At 30.3% G+C, this 22,902-nt stretch overlaps 1 protein-coding gene across 6 annotated transcripts in view; it reads right to left on the bottom strand.

The window, feature by feature from the left end:
* Positions 1–844: 844 nt before the first annotated feature.
* The window catches only part of LOC143072978 (hexokinase-4-like), a 38,134-nt gene continuing 16,076 nt past the window's right edge, over positions 845–22,902 (bottom strand). For 3 of the 6 annotated variants that reach the window (XM_076248173.1, XM_076248171.1, XM_076248169.1), the window contains 10 exons: positions 12,229–12,391; positions 11,514–11,653; positions 9,949–10,164; positions 8,318–8,417; positions 6,712–6,791; positions 6,175–6,287; positions 5,650–5,805; positions 5,166–5,308; positions 4,516–4,652; positions 845–4,155 (listed from right to left, as the gene is read on the bottom strand). In XM_076248173.1, the coding sequence (XP_076104288.1) occupies positions 4,027–4,155; positions 4,516–4,652; positions 5,166–5,308; positions 5,650–5,805; positions 6,175–6,287; positions 6,712–6,791; positions 8,318–8,417; positions 9,949–10,164; positions 11,514–11,653; positions 12,229–12,391 (1,377 nt within the window). In that variant the 3' untranslated portion in view covers positions 845–4,026. Of the gene's footprint in view, positions 4,156–4,515; positions 4,653–5,165; positions 5,309–5,649; positions 5,806–6,174; positions 6,288–6,711; positions 6,792–8,317; positions 8,418–9,948; positions 10,165–11,513; positions 11,654–12,228; positions 12,392–12,674; positions 13,379–14,245; positions 14,457–19,703; positions 19,814–22,902 lie in introns of those variants that run through there. The other 3 variants (XM_076248172.1, XM_076248170.1, XM_076248174.1) reach the window with 3 other exon arrangements.

Here is a 22,902-nt window from a genome sequence, read left to right as displayed (position 1 = left end):
AACTTCCAAAATCAGTGGCTATCCCTTGGAAATATTAAGTATGTTGAAAAGTGTATTGCTAGTTCCTCATGTGTTTTCCCTCAGCCAGAAGTTCATGTGCATGTCAAAAACCTCATCAGTGGTTTTTGTTTAAACATGTTTCTTCATGTTTTATTTTTTGTATTTTTTTTTTGTCGTATGGATTATTTGGTGTTGATGGCTGATCTTTAATTGTCATTTTTTTATACACTTCTTTTTATAGATTTTTGGTGAAGTAGGACTTTATGTATTGCATAGTCACCTGTTATTTGTTGAAGACCTTTAGAGTTTGTATTATAGCATCTCAGAGTAAGAGGAGACTATCCAGCTCAGACTAAGAAATATATAAATTGTCACTTTGGGAACAGTTTTTCTTTTGAACTGTTTGTCTATGTAGTTGCCTTTATTAGAAATCTGACTAAGCATGTTAGTCTAGCACAAAGCATATCTATCTTCACATGACATCAAAGTGTTGCTGTCATAGATTTGGTGGAAAGATTACCAAGACAACATCAAAACACATTCATTCAACCATAAAATACTGATTTGACAATAACACTTTTATCTCATTTTTTTCAAAACTGAACCCTCTGTTTTTATTAGACATGTCTATGTTTTACACAGGTTAAATAACTGAATATTTATTGCAAATACTCATAAAATATTCAGTTTACACAAATTTCCAGATTATGCAGCATATGTTCAGCTTAAACAGGTTTGTACTGTATATTGAACTGGCAATCAACTGGTTGTACTGAACATTGATCCAGGTTGCACTGTTGCACTGTTCATAGGATGGCCATTATAATAAAAAATAAGTATAACAAATGATCAGATAATTTATTTGTTTAAGTTGATGTAAACTTTTGTGTTCAAATCCTATATTGAATGTTTCTAGAAACCTTAAACAAAACCACTATATTACAGTAAGAACATTAACTCTATAGTATCACACAACAACTGTAAGCAGTTAGGATTTCTACGTATAATTTGCATACTCCGCCTCCTAGGCATGACTTGATGATATGAAATGCAAGATCAGAAAATTGGCAAAAACACTATAGTAATAGCCAATAGAAAGTTCAAACTCATCAATCTGACATTTAATAAAAGTTTTTAAAAAATGTTACAAAAAACAAAATATCCTTTTGAATAAATCATTTGGTATTGAGATAAATTTGGCATAGATTTGGTAGAACAGCCCAATAGTAAGATCAAATTCAACAGTCTGTTGAAAAAAGTTTAAAAAATGCCTTATCAAATAAATTATTTGGTATTGAGATTAGAGCTAAAAATTAATTGAACATTTATTTTATTGTCATCAGTTGATATGTTAAATGTCACAACTGGACTAATTATGAAAGTGTAACATGAAATTTTTTTTTACTAATGTTAAATTTAGTTGGTGCCTATGATGGACATTGAAAGTTTTACATTTGAAAGAATTCAACACTAATCTATTGTTTTTTTTTCAACTAATCATAAATATCAGTTAAATAGACAAATAATTCAACATATGAGGTTTTCTTCAAACAAATTTTTGAAGGTAAATGCAATTGAACATTTTTTCAATTAGTTGCTGCATAATGCATCCACTTTTCTTAACCAACTTACAAATATTTTGAAAATTCAAAACGAAAACAATCTGAAAATTCTACAATACATAGGAGACTAAACTAAATCACAATTTAATCAAAAATCATTTATCATTAAATGTACAAACCAAAAAGAAAAAATGAACTAAATTGAGATTCTTCTTTACTGAGGGGCAAGCTGTGAATGACAAAAATATTCTAAAAACTATATTAATAATTCAAAATTCAACATTTTCCAAGTTCATCGATTAAAAAAAAAGAAAATTGACACAATGAAAAAATGATAAAAGATTTTCTTTGAAAAAATGTAAAGCAAGGGTATTTATCACAAATGATTCTATGCAAGGTGCATGATGATGAAGAATAAATAGAGACTGAGTTCAAGTTTTCTTGTACGGGTAATCAGAAAGATAAGAATAACACCAGTAAAAGTTTTATGCAATTACTGTATACTAAACGATTTAGTATTATGCAAATTTATTTCTTTGGGAGGGTATAACCAAATTGACTGGCTGTTAAGCGTTCAGACAATTGGTAACATTGTAATAAGTGTCAATGTTATATTAATCACTATAAATATATGACATGTAGTAAAGACTTACTATAAAAACACTTTCTGAGTCTTTCTAATGTTTATATTCATAATATATCTCTGTCAATAATGCCTGTTGTGACTATTTACTGTCCTAAATTCATCTGTCTACACATCTTAAACATAACTCCTGTTAAAGTACTAACTGGATTTCATTGAACTTTATTATATTTATAATTTATTAATACAGCTACGGAAGAAATATAACTGTAACCTCATTGACACACTTGGTCTTTCTCATATTGGAGTTCATACGATGCCGTCATTTTTTGTTTTTACCCCAATTTGTAACTTTTGAAGGGATTTATGAGAACTACTGCTACCTCTAATATTGACTAGTTTTATTTATTTCAAAAGAATAGTATTTGTAATAAAAAAAATCAAAAATTTGCAGGGAAAAAATCTAAATCTTTATCCCTGTGTTACAATTAATGTGACAAAAAACAATCTTACAAAATCTGCAGCTGTTTTCACACTTATATTAAGACTAAAATTGATTGTAGTTTAAAGTGAGTTGTTCATGAATTTATGAAATATTTTATTGTGAAATTGGTCACCTTTACTCTTTTTTAATCTTTTGAATACACCATCTTATGTTTATGCATATGTACATAATAATAATAAAACAAAATTATTTACATGTTAAAAATTCTGAAAGACTTGGTAACGTCAGATACCGGTAAATATTTTTTCAACAGATAAACAAAAACTAGATCATATAAATAGATAATTACATATGCATCTTTTATATTATTTATTATTAATTTTAATTTTGTAATCATATCAGTTTCAATTGCAATTCTAATTATTGAGCTAGACTAACAACCTGACCCAATACATATTTCCCTTCATTGTAATCTATTTGTTACCCAGTCCTATTATGAACATAAAAACACAGCTGCCTTTAAAATGAGAAAAAAAGTTTTGAAAACATTCATGAATTATGCAGCATGTGAATGTTCATGTTTCACTTTTACTGATGCATGACAGTCATTGAAAAATAAAAATTTAAATATGGTGGGATGGAAAAAACAAAAATATGACTGAATGTTTACAAAATGTTTGGAATGTTTGCATCTACAACAGGAATAGGGTAGTTGACAATTTACTAGATAAAAGCCTGTGTTTGCACCATCTGAGAGCATTAAATGTTCACAAGAATTATCTTTCTTTTCTTTGAATGTTGAGAACTACACTCTCTTTCTCAAAAATAAGAATTCACAATAAGCCAAATGATCAATATTTGCCTTGAACAGGTAGTGATAAAAAAAATTCATAAAAATCTGCGCATACAAACAAAACCTTCCAAACAAAAACCAAAAAACAATTTCAAAATGTATTCATCCAAATTTTTTTCCAGGTTGAAATTAAGTTCAAACTAAACAAGTAAACAAGACAAACATATTACTAAACTATTCAACATTACACAAAATTAACACCGTCTTTAAATAATTGCACAATTATGAAACAATCATTCATTCTTCCAATCCTTCCATACATCCACACATACACAAATACACACCATTCACTCTGTGGTCATACACATATGCACCAGGTAATGTCCTTCTCACTTAGATAACAATAGGGAGAGCTCGCTCCAGGTTGTGTTCCTAAAGAACATTATCCTTGTTTTACAGTTTTAATGAATCGAAATCTAAACTGATCTGACAAAAGTTGCAAACAAAGCAAAATTGTCTTTTTTCTATAATAAAGCTGTTGATGGCTTTTGTAGATAAAATTATTGTGCTCAGTGATGCGGAACTTTAGTGTGTCCCACTTTATTTATCCCAGACTGTCTGATATGCTACTATATTGTGAAACCTATTCTCCATTTGGTATACCATTTTTTGCGTTTAGTTTTTGTTCTTTTTCTAGCGCTAATCTGTTGGCTACAGCAGTAACAATGGCTGCTCCTTTACCACTACCATCATGAGACAACATCAATTTGAACTGAAAATTAAAGATCACAAGATTAGGTTACCTAGCAGATACATACACACTAACATATATTGGTAATGAAAACAATGTATTTCTATGTTATATTAAACCTTTTTTGTTTGTGTAATAAAAAAATAGGGAAAACAGGAATAAGAAGTCTGACATATCCTAAAAGACGTTAAGATGCTCAAACTTCTCAACACGTTATATTAAGCTGCTGACCAAATATGAAATCATTCTGTGAACAGTATCTGAGAAATTTGTGACGAAAATCTGTTATGCAATGCACAATTGAATGGACAGACTAACAAAGAATGCAACATAACCTCCACTCCTTGACTTGGGGTATAACATTCATATCTAAATACTCACTTTAATACCGGGATTGACTAGCTGTCTGATTTTTTCTTCCATGAGATCATGAAAATGAGGATGAAATCTGTACAGTGACCCATCAACACCTATTGTTACTTCTGGTCGATTCATTTTATTCAGTAACGTTGCAATTCCTGTAAAAATATGAATGAAATCATAAATACTCATACATAAAAACATGGCATACAATTTATAATCATTTCTGTATATGATTAAAATCATACATAATTAGAAAGTATACAGAACTATGCAGAAATTTTTATGTATATTTGTTATGTGTTTAATAGAGTCGGTATTAGAAATGATTAAACTACAACTTTTTTCTTTTGAAACCTCAAAAAAATAATTCAGTGGATCCATAAACTAACAAATAAAAATTCCTTGCCTAAGAGCTTTTTAAAAACATGTTGTAGGCTACCGAGGCAAACGTACTGAATTCTAACTTGGGTTAAAGTAAGGTAAAGCTAAATGAATCAACTATGTGTGTTTTTATAGTAGTTAATCAATTTCTTATTTAAATATCTTATAATTTAAAAAAATAATTACGGATAAAAATCAAAGTAGATCTGGAAATTTCAAATGAAACTGGGTAAAAACAAATGAGCAGTTTATGCTGTAAACTATTTCATCATTATCTAATTCTTTACCTGCACTGGCAAGATAAGCAGCTCTTGTTGACACGAGTGAACACACATACTGTACAATTCTACAGTCCTCATCAGTATACTTTGTTAAATTTAATTCTGCAAATACTTGTTTTGTACACTTAAAACTACTATCATCACCATCACTGAAATACACAAAAACAACATTGAATTATAAATGTGGTGAAAAGAAGATGACGATTATAATTTTCATAATTGTTGAAATTACAAGAAGTACAATAATGGTTTACTGGATTTAGGGAAACTGGGGAACATTTTGACCACTGCCCCAGCTACCATTACAGTTATTTCCAGACTAACAAATGGGCATAATAAGTCTTTAACAATGAATGGCATAAGTCAATGAATGTGAAATTCACCAATAAAAACCTAACAACAAAGTGTTCCTAATATGCTATGCTCATATATTATATCTGTTTCATATAGTCAATGGACATCTAAATAAGACAGGATGTAATCAACATACCTTTCAATTTCAGAGACATATTTGGTATAGAATCTGCCCCTCTCTGATAATTCCTCAGAACCTTTTCCATTAAACAACAGTTTGGCTTTCCTCAGTTTCTCTATCACAAGTCTGGCAATCTCTCCCATGTACATTCCTGAGATCATTTTTTCATATCTGCCAAAAAATATTAAAAAATTTGTAAATAAAACAGAAAATTTGTCTCAGAGCTTAAACATGTAAAAGAATTTAATGGAAAATAAAATTCTCTGAATTCTTTAGTTTGGTACATTCATGACATACATTAGTATCTTAACTTTCATCCTATTTCTTCTGGACATTTAAGGGAGCAATATGAAATCTTGGTTTTATATTTTCTTCTCTGTATAAAAGCAGAGAAACGTATCTAAACAGTTTTCACATATCTTCATACTTAATCCTTTATGTTTCATTTTCTCCAAATGAAAAACTTTCAATCAAAAAGTGTTACTGTAAAATCAGAAATGTTTGTGATGTGTTTAAAACATTGTATTTTGTTATACTTACATTTGTTGACCAGCATTGATTGAATGTTTATCAACTTGTTTGTCATAATCTGTCATAATAAAATCTAAGCTACCATCATTCCCTAATGCTCCCCATTCTGTATTGATCATCACCTTGAAGATAAAAAAAAAATAAAAAATATTATTTGCATGTACTTTTCTTTCTATCTGATCATGCTTAAATGTACATAGATAAAACTAAAACTGTAAGAAATATTTAAAAGCAATTAGACTTTTGTCATCTGTAAACCTGAAGAGGCAGACATAAGGAATTGCAAAAGGGGAAATCTGAATCATTGTGAAAGGGAACAGTTGGTGCCAAAGAAAGTGTACAAAAATATTTTTTGTGGGTATACTAAAATATGAACTATCTCTTAATTTTATTTCTTAATTTCAAAGCTACAGAGAGTCAACTGCAGTAAAAATGTCACAGTCCTTTTCCAAAATATCTAATAAGCATAGAAAATTTATAAATGGAAAAGGTATTTGGAAATTCATTGAAACAATATTTTTCTGTCCATGTTTAAGTGAATCCTACCTGATGTGGTTCATCAGTATCACCATCCCATAATTCTGTATTTTCTAATGTTTCTATATAACATGCATTTGTCCCTGTACCTATAAAAATAATAAAAATCCAAACAATATAAACTGCTATTTGGAAATCAAAATAAACTCAAAATAATCATAACCGGTTGGAAGTCTATTTTGAATTTACCATAGACCTGTTTCATTTATAATTGATAATAAAAGCCATAATAATCAGGACTTATAAAAGTATTAAGAAACAACTTTAAGTAACTTTCCTCAATCAAGCTTGGTCGACTGACCCCTTCTTTATTTATTTTCTAATTAGATCAATCATAATTCATGTAGTTCATGTATACTTTTCATCTAGAAAGTATAATTTCTTTAAAAAATCCATAGACCAATGTTTTGATTACAAACAGTTGTGTATAATTATATATGAGTAGGTGTATCAGCTGTTACTAACAAAAGACAAATGTTGTATTGTCTGACGTAATTCTGCTTAATTATTCGATGCTAAATATCTAAAATCATTACCACACAGAGAGCTGATTTGATTTAAATTTTTTCTAAAGCATGTTTCAATCAGACACTTAGCTGTCACACAAGTTTGAACATTTCATTGGAAATTGATATACCTCACATCAATGAAAAATATTATATTAATCACAAGGATTGAATTACACATTATAAATTCTAATTTATTTTGTTTCAAAAATGGCAACAGATAAGTTCCTTGCCAAAAAATAAAAACTAGAACTTTAAATTTAGATAGCATTATTTGTATGAAGCATCTTCTGAAAAAGTAATAACTAATTTGCATTGTGTATCTTTAGATCAACAATTACAATTCTAACTTCACTTAAAAATTCTGAGTTTACACTTTAAAAAAACTATTGAAACTAACTTATATGTCAAGTATTGACTACTAAAAATAAATTGTTAATTTTGGTAATTATTGTAGTTTTGCCTACTCAAATGAACCATTCACTATGTTATTGAGAATTTAATGGAAATAAATCCTGTTGATTATGTGTTTTCATTACGTAATATTCATTTGCTGGTGAATAGAAATAGTTGTTAATTTGTCATTATTGATTTTCTGTTTATTTCAATACGTATTTGTACCTTGGAGGAGTTTCTTTGTGTGTGGTGATTACAGAACATACCAATATATGTATATAGTAATCGCATATTGGGTTAACCAAAATTTCTATTAAGGAAAATGAAAACAAACTGTCTACATCCTTATTGAAAACTTTACTTAAGATCTTAATACTCACATAAAGCAATTTCTTGGGGGGAAAAACCTGCTAGCAGGCACATCATGAATATTTTTAAGTGATTACATAATTTTAAGTTTATTTGGATAAACATATTTTTCTTCTGAATTTTTAAACTTATTTTGCAATGTACTTTGTCACTTTAATTGGTATTTTATGCTCTGTAACAAAAGTTTACTGTTATCAAAGAATTTTATTTTTTTTTCAGGTTTTCGTTGTGGGGTGGATGGGCGTTTTGGGTAAGGAGGTACATTGTTTGAATGCCCAACCATAGAGGTTTACCCAATAACACTTTTAATCAGAATCATACATAGACTTTCTATAAAATCTTACCTAAAATTAAACCCACAGCACATTTTCTGTCTTCATGTGCACACGACATCAAAGCACCTACAGTATCATTTATCACAGCTAAACAATTTACATCTATATCCTGAAAAATAAAAACCATATGATCATGTCACGGAAAAATAATTTCACTTTAACAGTTTAACTTTTAAACATGTTTTCATAATTAAAACAAAAGTACAAATGCACATCTGAATGATTTGCAAAAATGATAATTTATTTCTTCAGAGTGAGAATGTTAGTGTTTTTTTGGTATATTTTGAGATATTGTGATTTTTTTTTATAAAAATTAAACAACAGGAATATCAAAAACAATATGTTGAACAAAAATTCAATTTTCTAATGTTTTGAACAAGGATCTTCTTCGGTACTTAAGTTCTTTCACTTTGATTTTAAGCCTTATGGCAAGAAATAGAACTTTTTATTACCGCTAAGTACTTTTTATCTCATAGTCATGCAGTCTATATCCCCCTATTGTTAAAATAATCTTTTAATAAAACACTTTATAAATTTTAACACATATTCCCATGTTCTTACTTTAAATAAACCACTTATTGTATTGAAAACTAAAATCTTCTTTTAAAATACACAAAGTGGACTAAAAGTCAATACCATTCATCTTTTTCAATAATTTTTTAAAAACTATGGATTCATTTATTTTTCGTTGGTACATTGTACCAGTTTTCAAGGATTGGTAAAAATATGTACAATGTATTATCATGTACATTTGATTTCATGATTTATAATGCATCCTCAGGAAACTAATATGCAAGTAGTCATAAAATAATGTTTAAATAATAAAACTCATCTTTTATACTATTTTTTATAAAATTTGCACTAATACATTCAGAAGTATGTTTTAGTTTCATTTGATAACTGTCACCTTTATTTTGAAATTTGAAATTTTAATAACATCATGATTCTATTATAAACTTTAATTTTGATATCACGATATTTCTATATACATGTACATATTGGAATTGATACCTCAAACATTTAAGTTTAAACTGGTTTAAAATGATATGGAAACAATTAAAAAGGAATTTCTTATGTCCACTTGCTATATTTTTATACAGAACTATAAAATAAAAAAAATAATGTTTGTGATTTTAATATTAAATAGATGAAACCCAAAAAACAAATGATACGTAAAAAGCCTACATTTCTAGTAATATAGCAATTTGTATTCATTATTCTTAATAACAGCTTTGCACAATGATTGCCATAATATCCTTTTTCAGTTAGCCATATAATACAAATACAATACAATAGATAATTATAAATGGAATTCTGACTAAACAATTGATCAATATGATATACAAATTCTTATATATACGACCCAGCTTTTGCTAAATAGTTCAATCAAATTGATTTGTGAAAAATTATTATTCATGTTCATTTTATGAGAAAATAAAAACATTTGAAGAAAAAATTATAAACAGATAAACAAATAATACAGACATAACTCATGGATTGTCAAAATTCAATCATAAATGTATGCAAACTCATTTTTTGAAAATATATGAAATGTATACTAAAAATTAATATGCCATATGGTGACAAATATTCATTACATAACACTAGCAAATTCATGAAATATAAAAATGTAAACCTACCCCTCTCCTTTCTATAGCTTCATGTAACAACTGTACAATATCATGTCCTTCCACTCCCGCACATTTGAATCCTTTTGTCCAATGAGTTAAGATGGCTTTATTAAGTCCTTCCTGCCGACATGGGAAAGAAAATGTGAATCCTAATGGAATCTTATGATGTAGCAAATCATGATCTTTCATGAACTTGTGTATACATTCTGCTATATGGTCAAATAACTGAAAAAAAGACAAAAATATATTAACATTAGTTTTTTTATAATTGTTACCAGTACTTTATTTAGGGCCCATTCAAGAAATGGGCAAATTGGAGGGTTGAGGGGTTCTTCAATAAAAGATTATAGGTGAGATTTATTATACACGAGTAAATCACAATAATAATTCAAAAATTTTATACTTCAAAAACTACAAGATTTGCATTCTGACAACCTCTATCCTCAAACTCAAATCAACCTCAATCACCTTTTACCCATTATAATCTATCATTTTTTTAGCCACCTTGCACTTATCAAGCTTAGAAAACTTCAGTTTTGGTAAAAAAAAAAAAAAAGCTATGATAAAAATAAACCAATACATGTAAGTGAAACAACCAAAAATAGCCTTACTTCCTTATTATTCTATTAGGTAAAACACCATCACATATTTTCACTGTTTACAAACTAGAAAACTCATAATTTCTTATATACTTGAATAATTATAAGAATCATTTGACTACACACATGTTATAAGTTATGACTTAGTGAATTAACTACACCATTTGAAGTTTTAAGTGTGAAGAAGCAGAGATTACTTAGAATTTCAAGTGGTTTCTCTTTATATGATTTCAATCAATGGCTTGCGCTAGTACAATAGTCCATTTCACTTATAGACGAAAAGGTTTTTACTTAACGACTTTGACTACCAATGAGGTCTTGAATGGTCTGTCTCTTGTAGTCTGTAGTGTTTAGGATTCGAAATGATTTTTTTTAACTTTTGCTCCTTTCTTTAACTTGAAGCTTGTGGATATTTTGGATCAATTATAAAATGTATTGTAAACCTTTTAGTCAAATCTAAATAAAATCAGTGTACCATGCGAAGTATTAGTACAAATACAATGTACATAAAACATTGTTGACATTTCTTTTCTAACTTTGTCCACAAGTACATGACAAAAGTTTTTGATTTATTTAACATCAATGACAGGTATTTGGCAACAATGGATATTTCAGTGTACCACATCTATATTTGTACATGATATGAGCTAAATACCATGTTCATCAGTATAAAGAATTTGACAGAAAAGGTTGAATCTTTTCCGTTGTTAATTCAAGGTTATGAAGGACACGAAGCATCCAAGCATGTACAAATTTATCCAATGAGTTATCTACCCGTTTAGCCCTACAACAGTTTCAAATTTGACCTATTCAGCCCAAATATTGTTTGTTTTTTGTTTGACTTTGTTTGTATGTTCAGTTTCTCAGAGGAGCCAGACATTAGTGGTTGCATTGTGGTCTTATGTATTGTCTTATATTTTTGGTAATTTATGGTATCTTTGTTTAAGAATGGAAAGTTGTATCTGGTACTCTTACCTGTTCTCCTGTACCAGTCATGATTGCTTGTGGAATTAAAAAGATTTTGCTCTCCATGTTGACCTCCTGACCGTCCAGTGAAATGAGTAGAATACGGAAGTTAGTTCCTCCTAAATCGAGGGCTAATACTTTACCAGTTTCTGCAAAGAAATCATGAATTATTACGTACAAGAATAGTTTAATTTAAACAGTTTACTGGTAGTAATAAAAGAAGATTGTTTGTAAGGACATTAATGCCCCGCTCAAGTTTTGCAAATGGGACTGATGGAAGGACAGAAAGACAGAAAGATGGAAAGACTGAAGGAAAGACAATCACTGGTAACACTTGATGCCCCCATCACCTACGACAGGGGCTTCAAAATATCCAATCCAGATAACTGTTAACAATGCCAAAAACTATCTCCCTTAATTGAAACTATATTTAGAAACAAAGATGTATTTTTAAACTTACTGTTAAAATAATCAAGATTATCATCATAAGATATTATGTGAATATGAAGAGCATTTTCCTTAAAAGGATTTCAAGCAATAAAAAAAAAGTGATAATCATTCTTAACAGCAAAACTGTGAGCAGACACCAAATTAAACTACTGATTAAAATGCTGTTTATTCAAAACACCATTATGATATACTCGCAAAGTTTTTTTTTTTGTATTTTTCACATACATGCAGAAAGTGGTACCTAGTTTCTACAACATGACAGTTAACTACTAACCTGTTCCATCAGGTACTGATCTGACGTATGTTGGGAACATTTTTACAGCTGCTTTAGCATTTGTCTCTTTTCCTAATCCTTTGTTAAAACTGTCCAACATAACATCCATAATTTTTTTATAGTCGTCCTCCGACAAGATAAATGGTTTAACAACATTTTCAACCTGAAACACAAAACACAAACATTAAATGCAAAGTTCTTAAAAATATTTGTTCTTTTCAATGCTTTCCAATACTGCATTCTTGAAACATTCGTAATTCCCTGAAAATATGCAGCGAAATCATTGACATTTCAGCAACTGTAATTCTGCCAGCTTAAACAGTCCACAATGAAAAAAAGACGATTTTATCTCTACAAAAACAGTATGGAAAAAGCTAATTATTAGAACATTTATATTCTAAAATAAATCCCAAAATAATCCATTCAGAATTTATAGTCGTCCTCACCGAATCACTTGCTAGCTGGTTACCCATTGTATGTTTATTTCCAACTTCTTCATTCTGTCTGATGCAACTGGAGGGGAAAATTTCCAAGACAATTCCGGAAATAAGATGACCAATCAATCATCTTGGTCATCTATATTTTTATCAGAAAACAGAGGTAAAATAAAGGCTTGTCTACTTTGAATATGACTATTAATTCACAAACTCCCTCAAGATAAGAATCCATTCCAACTCAAAACATGTTCGCAACAACAAAAGAACTCCATACTGCTTTCATAGAAATAACAAAGTCTGACTTAACTATCAAGTTAGCTTTGCATTTATTATGTTAGAAAAACATTCTTAGGTTTACACAGTGCATGCATCTGCATTTTTTCAATTAAAAAACGACCTTGATCTTATTGATTGAATTAAGTCAAGCAAACCTTAATAGGGCTTTGTGTCGATCATGGATGTTCGAAAAAAATTTGGATTTAAATCTACTGATTGTATTTTATTGTACAAAAAGTACATGACTGCACTGCATGTTATTGGCTTTCCTAATACATGCAATATTCATGTATGTCTGCTAGACAATTGTAAGTCCAACCAGTTGGACAAAAACCCAAGTTACAGGTATTATAGGCCTACAGGTAAGACATAAGCTAAAGACTACATATAGACCTAATAAAGAATGCCACAAACACTTGTCTACATGTAGGCCTAACATAAAACTAGATTGTTCTGGGAAAGATGTGTTTACTTGTTATTCATGGGTTGATGTGTGAAGTACAATCATCCCATCTTAGTATTTCTAGTAAAATCATCCCATATCCTTTCCTTGACAATATATGCATGTATATGTTATATCACATCTCCTAATTTCATGTCGTCCATCCTACCTCCCAATCTTCTGTTTCCTGAGATAAAATAACTACTTTATATCCTCTTCAAACACACATATTACAGATGAGGAGTAACTTTCCCATCTATTTCTCATGACCTTCTCTCCTGTTCCCTCCTTGCATTTTAGTATCCCCTTTCCCATACCTTCCTTCTCCCTTACAATTAATGAATCCCTTGTTCTCTAATCCCTTAAAAATGCTCTTTACTCCCCTTACTTTACCTAGCATGCATTACAGGTTTTTTTGCCAAATTTTGATTGAATGCAAATGGATATTAGGGTAATTTACAGTACAATGTATTATAATAGATTGCTATAGGCGACAAAACGTGACTGATAGAAGAGCAAGGTGTCTGCCTCCCTGATCTTTTCATACTTTCCCCCTTTCAATATTCCAATTATACAATATCAGACTAATTTGAATAGGGTTATTTCATCATAGTTTTCAAGTGGAAATTTGTATTCTATAGACAGAAAATAAGTTGACCCCTTTTATGACACTTAACCATCCAATCATATTTTCTCAAAGAAATTTCAACTTTAGCCCATCCTACATAAACCAATCTTTCAAAATGACCATTTTGTCACAGTTTTACAAACAAAACAAGCAAATAAAACTAACCTATTTTGCAAGATCACACTTATTCCAGGTAAAGTTTTAACCTTGAAGTAAATATTTGTCTTCACTTACTGTTAATGGTGTCCCATCACTAGCCAACTTTTTACTCTTTCTTCGACCACTATAAGTCTTAATAATTCGAGCATTGGCAGGTACATTTTCTTTATCAATCATATTCATAATGTAGATTTCACAAAAGGAAATAGCTTACTATGAATGAAATGGATTCCACAACAAACAAATCAATATTCTCACAGTAAAAATTTCCCTTATGAATAAAATAGGATGGTAAAACAGATAAATTCACACACAGTCACTTTGACGTCACGGATTAGTGAATTTTACAGTATACTTAGTCACTTGAAGTCACTTAGTTAACATTAATAAAATAAAATATTACACAAAAATGTATATGTACACAATAATAAAGTGTGCAAAAAGGTTGCTCTCTTATTGATGTTAATTGAAACCAGTTCAACCAGGTTACTACCAATCACATTATCTCACATAAAATACTGTTTTTATGTTTTGTGTGCTCTTAGACAATGTTAGAAGCTAGTAGGTGATGACTTCTACAAATAACTAGTTTCCCCTCAATTACAAATATATATAATGGTTGGTATATCCTGTTATAAATGTGTAAACAAAAATAAGTGATTCAATCCTGTGTTGAACAATATCCTTCCATTCATAAACAAAAACAAAGTTTTCAGAATATCACCTTTAGCCTGGAAGTGACCACAATACTTTTAAACTATAAATAAATAACAAATAATCCTAAGCAATGAGGAATATGGTAATTAAGTGCTGGTAAACAGATGCAATAATTTTAAACAAATTAATCCAAAGTAGTGACCAGTAGGTAAATAAACAATTTTAGTAAATATCAAGTTAATACTGAGAAGTGACTTTTGTCAATATAAACACAAAATGACCAATGCTTGACCTAGAAGTCATCTAACTTTCATGACTTTATAATAAACAAACACTACTTTAGATACTATCTCAAGCAAGTGAAATAAGTATTTGGATTCAATGTTTACAAATAAACACAAACAAAATTGTCTTAATTTATATGTAACTTTACCAATATTCAGAACAACGCAGTTCATGCAAATTTTGGGAATTTAATTAAAATAAGTTTCCATGCGACTTGAAGCCATAAAAGGGCATATGACGTAATATCTAGACTACATTCCCATCTTTCTATAAACTAATTGACCACCTTTAAATCGATAATTCGAGAATTTCTGGAAACCTCCCAAAGCCTGGCAATCGAATCAATAAATACAAGCATTCCAACAGCTTTCAATGTCATCCAAGGGCATATTGATTTATTTTTAAATATAAACATGACTTTCTCCATGTGAATTTACTGTGTTAAAAAAAGTATGAAAATGATTGAACTTACTAGAATTAATTAACAAGAGATCATAGGTAAATTTCAAAGGATTTTTTGTTTTTTTCCGCAATTGTTTCATTTTATTCATTTGTACCTGTGCAGCACATGTAAAAAGAAATAGGAGCATACTTCAATAAATCACAGCTGTATGGCCAGGATTTGCCAAAAAAAGGGCAAAAATGGTTCCACAAACATTTTGTGAATAGATCAACTATCAACATGTAAAATTATTAATGTTAATGCCTACTTTTATTCTTATTGCAGAAGTTATATTTGACACAGAATGCTGAGTTACCACCCTTTCTACCAAAAAATAGTGTTAAAAAAAAATGTTTTTCATGTTATTTCCCCATTAAAGAGTCAGACCCTTGTGTCCTGAAGTTAGCATGATCAGTAAATCAGATCCTCACTTTTCATTAAGCTTTAGAAAAGAACTAAATTTGTTTAATGCCCCTAACTTTTATCTAATTCAGGTTTATGTTTCTTTCTTAAGTTCTACTATAAACCAACAAATATATATCCAACATTACACAATTCTTAAAGAAGCAAGATTGGTCCAAAAACCAAAGAAGAAATTCAAAGAAAAATTGCCAAAGACTGTTAGAGGTATATATGTTTATATCTCTGCCAAAGACTAGCAAAATTCAGTTCAAAACAAATGTAAAAAAAAAAATGCTATTTAAAGTCATAAGAAACGAGTGACCGGTGAAAAATAATGTTCTTCCAATTCTTGAACCAATGCATACAAACATCATAAACTTAGTCTTCTGTGCACGAATTTATCATTTTTTTCGTGTAAATTTCGTATAATCGTCAATTTTTTTTTCAATAGGTCAGTGTTGTTGTGAAAATATGGCAGGTAATTAAGTTCATGTTTTGAAGCCGAAGTTTAACGATTGTCACCTGTTTGTCAACAATTGACAAAAAATCAACATAAGCACGGAAATTGAGCACTTGTTTAACATGTAAATTCAGATAATAGTTTATTTTAAGGACATCCATGCGTATTGTGATCACCATATTTTTACGAGATGGGTCACACTGAGGTCACTTTGCATACAGAAAATATGTCGGGGGAATTGCTTCCTGGAAAGGAAGCAATTAAAAATAAAGTAAACTTCTTCTAAATATGAATAAATTAAAGAATTTTCTTCAGAAAAAAGTATATGTACATAGGTTTTATAATGAAAACTATCCATTGAGTTATAAAAAACATATGCATTATCGTTTTTTGATTTGAGGTTTCTTATGACTTTAAAATCCAAAGAATTTTTCCAGTCCAAAATCCAGACTTAATGCTATTTATATACATTTAAAAACATAGTTTTACAAATTTTCTTTCATAAATTCAAAGCTTCATATCAAATATTTCAGTTCAACATAGTCCAAAGTATGATTAAAATATTTGCCACTGGATACAAAGATAAACAATAAATCACAAATAAGAGTTATTGCCCTTCATCTGTTTACCAATTATAATGTACTTATCAATGTTATTGTCTATTCAATGTTTACCTCTTTTTTGTTTTGTTTAATCTATTGGCTTTATTTCAACTATGTCAGCCTAGGTGTAAATAATGGTTTGTAATAGTTTTATTTTGATTGTTATTGAAAATTTAAGATTTACTGATGATTTGAAATTGGCATAAGAATAAAACGTTTAAAATAAAACAATACATTAATTGGATTTTTACCAGATAGTTGATTTAAAGTTCACTTCAACAATTACAATGTAAAGCATGGGCTTTTTGCCAAGTAGGCTAGGTTATGTTTCATAACTAATTATTATAAGCTCATTATCATATTCATAATTCTAGGCACCTGCATAAAAGAAATATATATAACAGTTATACATGACCCCTGATAAATTAATATTTGATTCATAGCCAGACAAATGACATTAAAAAACATGGCACTACTTTGATCATTATTATTTATAAGGTTTATAAATTTTCAAATAAAAAAAATAACTTATAAATTTCTCATAAAAAAATGGCTTTCAGTAAAACTGAGTCCATCTTAATATTTTAAGATATTTTCTGTAATTTTGTGAAACAAAATAAACCAAACTATTGAGGCTAAGATCCGATTCTAAAAATCGTCAAAAAGTTTTAGAATGACGTCTGCATTTTATGCTGAGTTCAAATGTAATTCGAATTCGATTTGCATTAACTAATTCGAATTAGTTTAATTGGCATTTGAAACCTCTTACGTCCTAACATCAACTCTAATTTGAATTCGCTCTACTGTCCAAACGACGTTAATTTTTAATTCGTATCAACAAAAGCATATTTCTAATGCAAATTGGATAATTCGAATTAGCCAATTCGAATCAATTCGAATTAAAAAAGAAGAGTGTGTGAACGCGATTAGCGAATTGGATTCGCATTCGATTCAAATTCAATTCGAATTACATATATGTGTGAACGAGGCATTAATTTGATTTTTATATTTTCAGTTTTATGAGTTTTATGCTTTAAGCATAGCAATATGATGATATATTGATGCAATTTGAAATTACATGAAAAGAATTTTCTTATACTGTTTGTTGAGGTATTCATTTGCATATTTCTTAAATTTCACAAATCAAAAAAAGTGATCATAATAAATTCTATTCTTCAGATATGTTTAAATGTCTTAAATACTAAAAAAAATTAGCTTCATTGTTTTGTTGGGTCAGTATCTCCTTTTATTTTTTATGAATTTTCAACATAATAATTTACCAAAAAAATTTATGCTTTAGGAGTTTGCATCACAACAAATAATCAAAACAAACTACTTTTATCATCTGTTTACTTTGACCTGAAAGATCCTTTAAATATGTTAAACATGTTTATTTTGTATGCAAATAAAGGTGAGGAAAGGCTGATGCAATCACAATTCATCAGTCACCTATAAAATGGTCCTTAATACACTGTCTGACCCTGTGTTTATCTCAAGTTGTTAATGGCCCCTTCCCAGTGTTTGTATAACAAACACAATTTGAGTGATTATTCAAACTTCTTATTAGTTCCTGATAAATTCCATTTTTACGAGCTAATTAAGAAATGAAATTTTAATAATACATATGAAACATAATATTAAAGATCTCTAAGATCCTGTCTGCAAGTCATTTCCTGTCTAGATTTATCATTAAAGTCACCTACTGTATAAAAAATAGATTACAATTTTAAGAAAATTAGGACAAAGTTTATGTAAATTTTTAACGAGTTTTTTTTAATTCAATAATATATATTCGTTTTTCAATTAACTGTGAAATTATAATTTATAATTTTTCTTTCTTGAGGAAGTCCTGGATTAAAACTTTATTATGATCTAATAAAAAGTGCGTAAATTGCATTGAAAGTCATAATTTCCAATGCTAATAATCAATGAATGGAGTGCTCAATAAAAAATCCTCAATTGGCAAAAATAGTAGAATTTGTAAGTAACAGACACAATATAGCTCCAAAAGGTTTCAGTAATTTATTGATACACTTATCCTTTTAGAGACAAGATCCATTGATTGATTGAATCATTGGTGTGAACTTTTTTCAAAACTATTGTGCTATTTCATGGAGGTCATTTAATGGCTGAGGTAGCCAGAGTGCCGAGGGGAACCACAGACCTAGGAGAGGAAAACTGACAATCCTAGTCAATTGAGATTTGAGTCAAGTGCACCTGTACCATTTAGAATTCAAACTCACATCCTAGTGATACAGTATACCTCAATGACACAGCAATCAAATGATGCAAACATATCAGACAAAACAGTTGGTATGGTACAGGAGACTCTAGAAATTTGGCCTGTTTTGTGGCACCTCCCATCAATTCAAGGTGGAAAATGACAAAATCAATTGATTTGTAGGGATATGTCAAGCTTCAACCAGACAAAATTTTAATTTTGTACCAATGTCATAAATCTACTATTTTATTCAGGACTTGAGATAGAAGATTTCAATCATTATATATCATCCTCTATGAATTTTGCATTATCATCCTATAATTCTGATAAACAATTCTCTCTTATCTAATAAGATGTACATAAAAATAAAATTATCCTTGTTATTGCAAAATGAAAGTCATCTTGAATTAGATAGCTTAATATGAAGGTCAAAATTTCGGAATGTACAAAAAAATAGTGCATACCTGATCTGGATGAATGGGACAAACCCATCGACAGAATGCATTTATATCCATAGCATCTAAACTCAAAGAACACTCCAATTCACAATTATCATACATTCAAGTTGACCGTAGAACAAATCTTGTAAGATCTTCCCTAATGTGTAAAAATATTTCGGAATCCAGACGACGCACTTATTTCGTGTACATTTTCATTTATATACCTTAAAAAAATTAAGATGTTTAACGGTCCTATTTTATCACTGATAAAGTCCATCTGGCTATCTCAAGGTATTTTTTCTAGCTTAAAAAGGGTTAAATGTAAATTACTGGTATATACTTACATACAGGTAGTTAAATGAATTATGTATTCTTAAATTTCTTTTTCTGAGAAAAAGCTTGGCTTTTATCATTTGGGTTTAAATTTAACACTAGTTTTATGCAGATTAGATCTAAATTCCTCTATATGCATGCATCCTATATGTGTACATGTATGTTATATGTAATAATAGCATGCACTCTTTAAACCCATTTATTTTGTCAAAACAAATAATATGGTAAGAAAATATGAAATAACAGTTTTTTCTTTTATTTAAGTTTGCATAAAATGCACATGGATTCCATAAATTCACGTGTGTTGGGGAAAGATGCCATGATATCAATATTGTATCTGATAAATTTCAGTCCTGGTGTCCACTATACAAATATTTCTATTTATGTAAACTGAGAGATATATAGCACAGAAATTTCTTAACCCTTTAACCCCCAATCCCGCCTGTAGGCGTGATGGCGACAACCATTCTTTGATGGCCCGTATGACCCTCCATACTTTTTTTGAACTGCCCCAGCTGAACTGTCATGATAGCAGGGACTTCAACCAAGCAGTTCATGGTCCATCAACTCTTCTCCGATGTCTGTTCATGAAAATATGGCACTTTGAAAGCCGTTTAAGAGTTCAAAATCGGAAAAACATGAAAAGTAGCCAAAATCAGGTGGGGGTGGGCATCTTTTGATGGCCACTACGTAACTGGAAGTGACTGTTGGTAAAAACTATTATCATATATGCATGCATAGGTGGTATAGGAACACAACGAGTTATAATATGGCCAATAGGAATCTAGTCTGTAAAATCTAGGTCACTGTTTTGTTAAAAATCCATAAAAACGGACATTTAGGCAGACCTGACTTGACAATAATAATTCCCAAGCAAGACACTGAAGTCCAATATACTCCCAGCTAGCATGAATGTACTACTGTAACTATAGGGTAATACTTGAATGACAAAAAAACACAGTCGTGTCAGTGTTCACCTCTCAAGGTCGTTTTGAAATCGGAAAATAGACTGAAAATTACCATTTTTACACTGGGGGTGAGTTCAAACCCACGAGAAAATATTCCACCTCCCATCCCAACCCCCACCCATGCCATCCGCCACCAAATCCCAATAAGTAGTTTAATAGATGAGCATCAGTTACAGCATCAGAAGTTTGCTCCTTTGCATATAATTTGCATATGTTTGCAAATTTTCGAAAATGCCTGATTTTCCAAAAATGTCTTGGGGGCGAATGAGTTAAACAAGTGATACATAAAATTTCAAAGTCACAGTGACATACTAAACTAGAGGCTCTCAAGAGCTTGTATCGCTCACCTGATTCTACTTGGGTTTTTGAAATCATATAAAAAATATACAATTTGGCTAAAAGTAACAACACTTGGCCAGCACCTCATAAGGAATGGAACATTCATGCTATGTTTGATTTCATTCAATTCAGTGGTTCTTTAGAAGAAGACTTTTGTATGCATTTCCAATAGGGTCCTATGTTAAACTAAGTCCCCCCACTGGCAGCCATCTTGGATGTTGCAATGACAACAAAGTAACAACATTTGGTCAGCATCTCATTAGGAACATTCATGCTATGGTTAGTTTCATTCCATTCAGTGGTTCACTAAAAGAAGACATTTGTATGTATTTCCCATAGGGTCCTATGTTAAAATAAGTCCCCAACTAGCAGCCATCTTGGATGATGGATGGGCTACAAAGTAACAACACTTGATCAGCATCTCATAAGGAACATTTATGCTATGTTTGGTTTCCTTCCATTCAGTGGTTCGCTATAAGAAGAAACTTGTATGTATTTCCCATAGGGTCCTATGTTAAACTAAGTCCTCCACTGGCGGCCATCTTGGACGTTGGAATGGCGACAAAGTAACAACACTTGGTCAGTATCTCATTAGGAACATTCATGCTATGTTTGGTTTCATTCCATTCAGTGGTTCACTAAAAGAAGACATTTGTATGTATTTCCCGTAGGGTCCTATGTTAAACTAAGTCCCCTGCTGGCGGCCATCTTGGATTATGGATCGGCTACAAAGTAACAACACTTGGTCAGCACCTCATAAGTATCATTCATGCTATATTTTGTTTTATTCCATTCAGTGGTTCTCTAAAAGAAGTCATTTGTATGCATTTCCCATAGGGTCCTATGTTAAACTAAGTCCCCCTGCTGGCAGCCATCTTGGATGTTGGATCGGCTACAAAGTAACAACACTTGGTCAACACCTCATAAGGAACATTCATGCCATGTTTGGTTTCATTCCATTCAGTGGTTTTCTAAAAGAAGACATTTGTATATATTTCCCTTAGGGTCCTATGTTAAACTAAGTCCCCCACTGGCAGCCATCTTGGATGATGTATTGGCTACAAAGTAACAACACTTGGTCAGCACCTCATAAGGAACATTCATGCCATGTTTGGTTTCGTTCCATTCAGTGCTTCTCTAAAACAAGACATTTGTATATATTTCCCATAGGGTCCTATGTTAAACTAGGTCCCCCGCTGGCCGCCATCTTGGATGATGGATTGTCTGCAAAGTAACAACACTTGGTCAGCCCCTCATGAGGAACATTCATGCCATGTTTGGTTTCATTCCATTCAGTGGCCCTTCAGGCAATGTGAGCTAATAATCTTTGTGAAAGTTCAATTACTAAACCAAAGCTGAGCACCAACTGAAAATTCTGCACATCTGGTTGCAGTGACCTACATTATACTTATTGGTATAACTTACTTTTATTATATGCGGATGTTATCAAATAATTTTATTTAATGTATACAAATATTTCCTCAAACCAACAGAAAAAGTTGCAAAATACCTAGTACCAAATATATTTCAAGAAGGCTTGTTTTTTTATATCGATTATTTAAAAAAAAAAGACATGTCTATAT

Source organism: Mytilus galloprovincialis, chromosome 4 (genome assembly GCF_965363235.1).
Source record: "Mytilus galloprovincialis chromosome 4, xbMytGall1.hap1.1, whole genome shotgun sequence".
NCBI classification, from domain to species: Eukaryota; Metazoa; Mollusca; class Bivalvia; order Mytilida; family Mytilidae; genus Mytilus; species Mytilus galloprovincialis.
The sequence above is the reverse complement of the archived record's forward strand: the minus strand, read 5'-3'. Positions and strand labels throughout refer to the sequence as shown.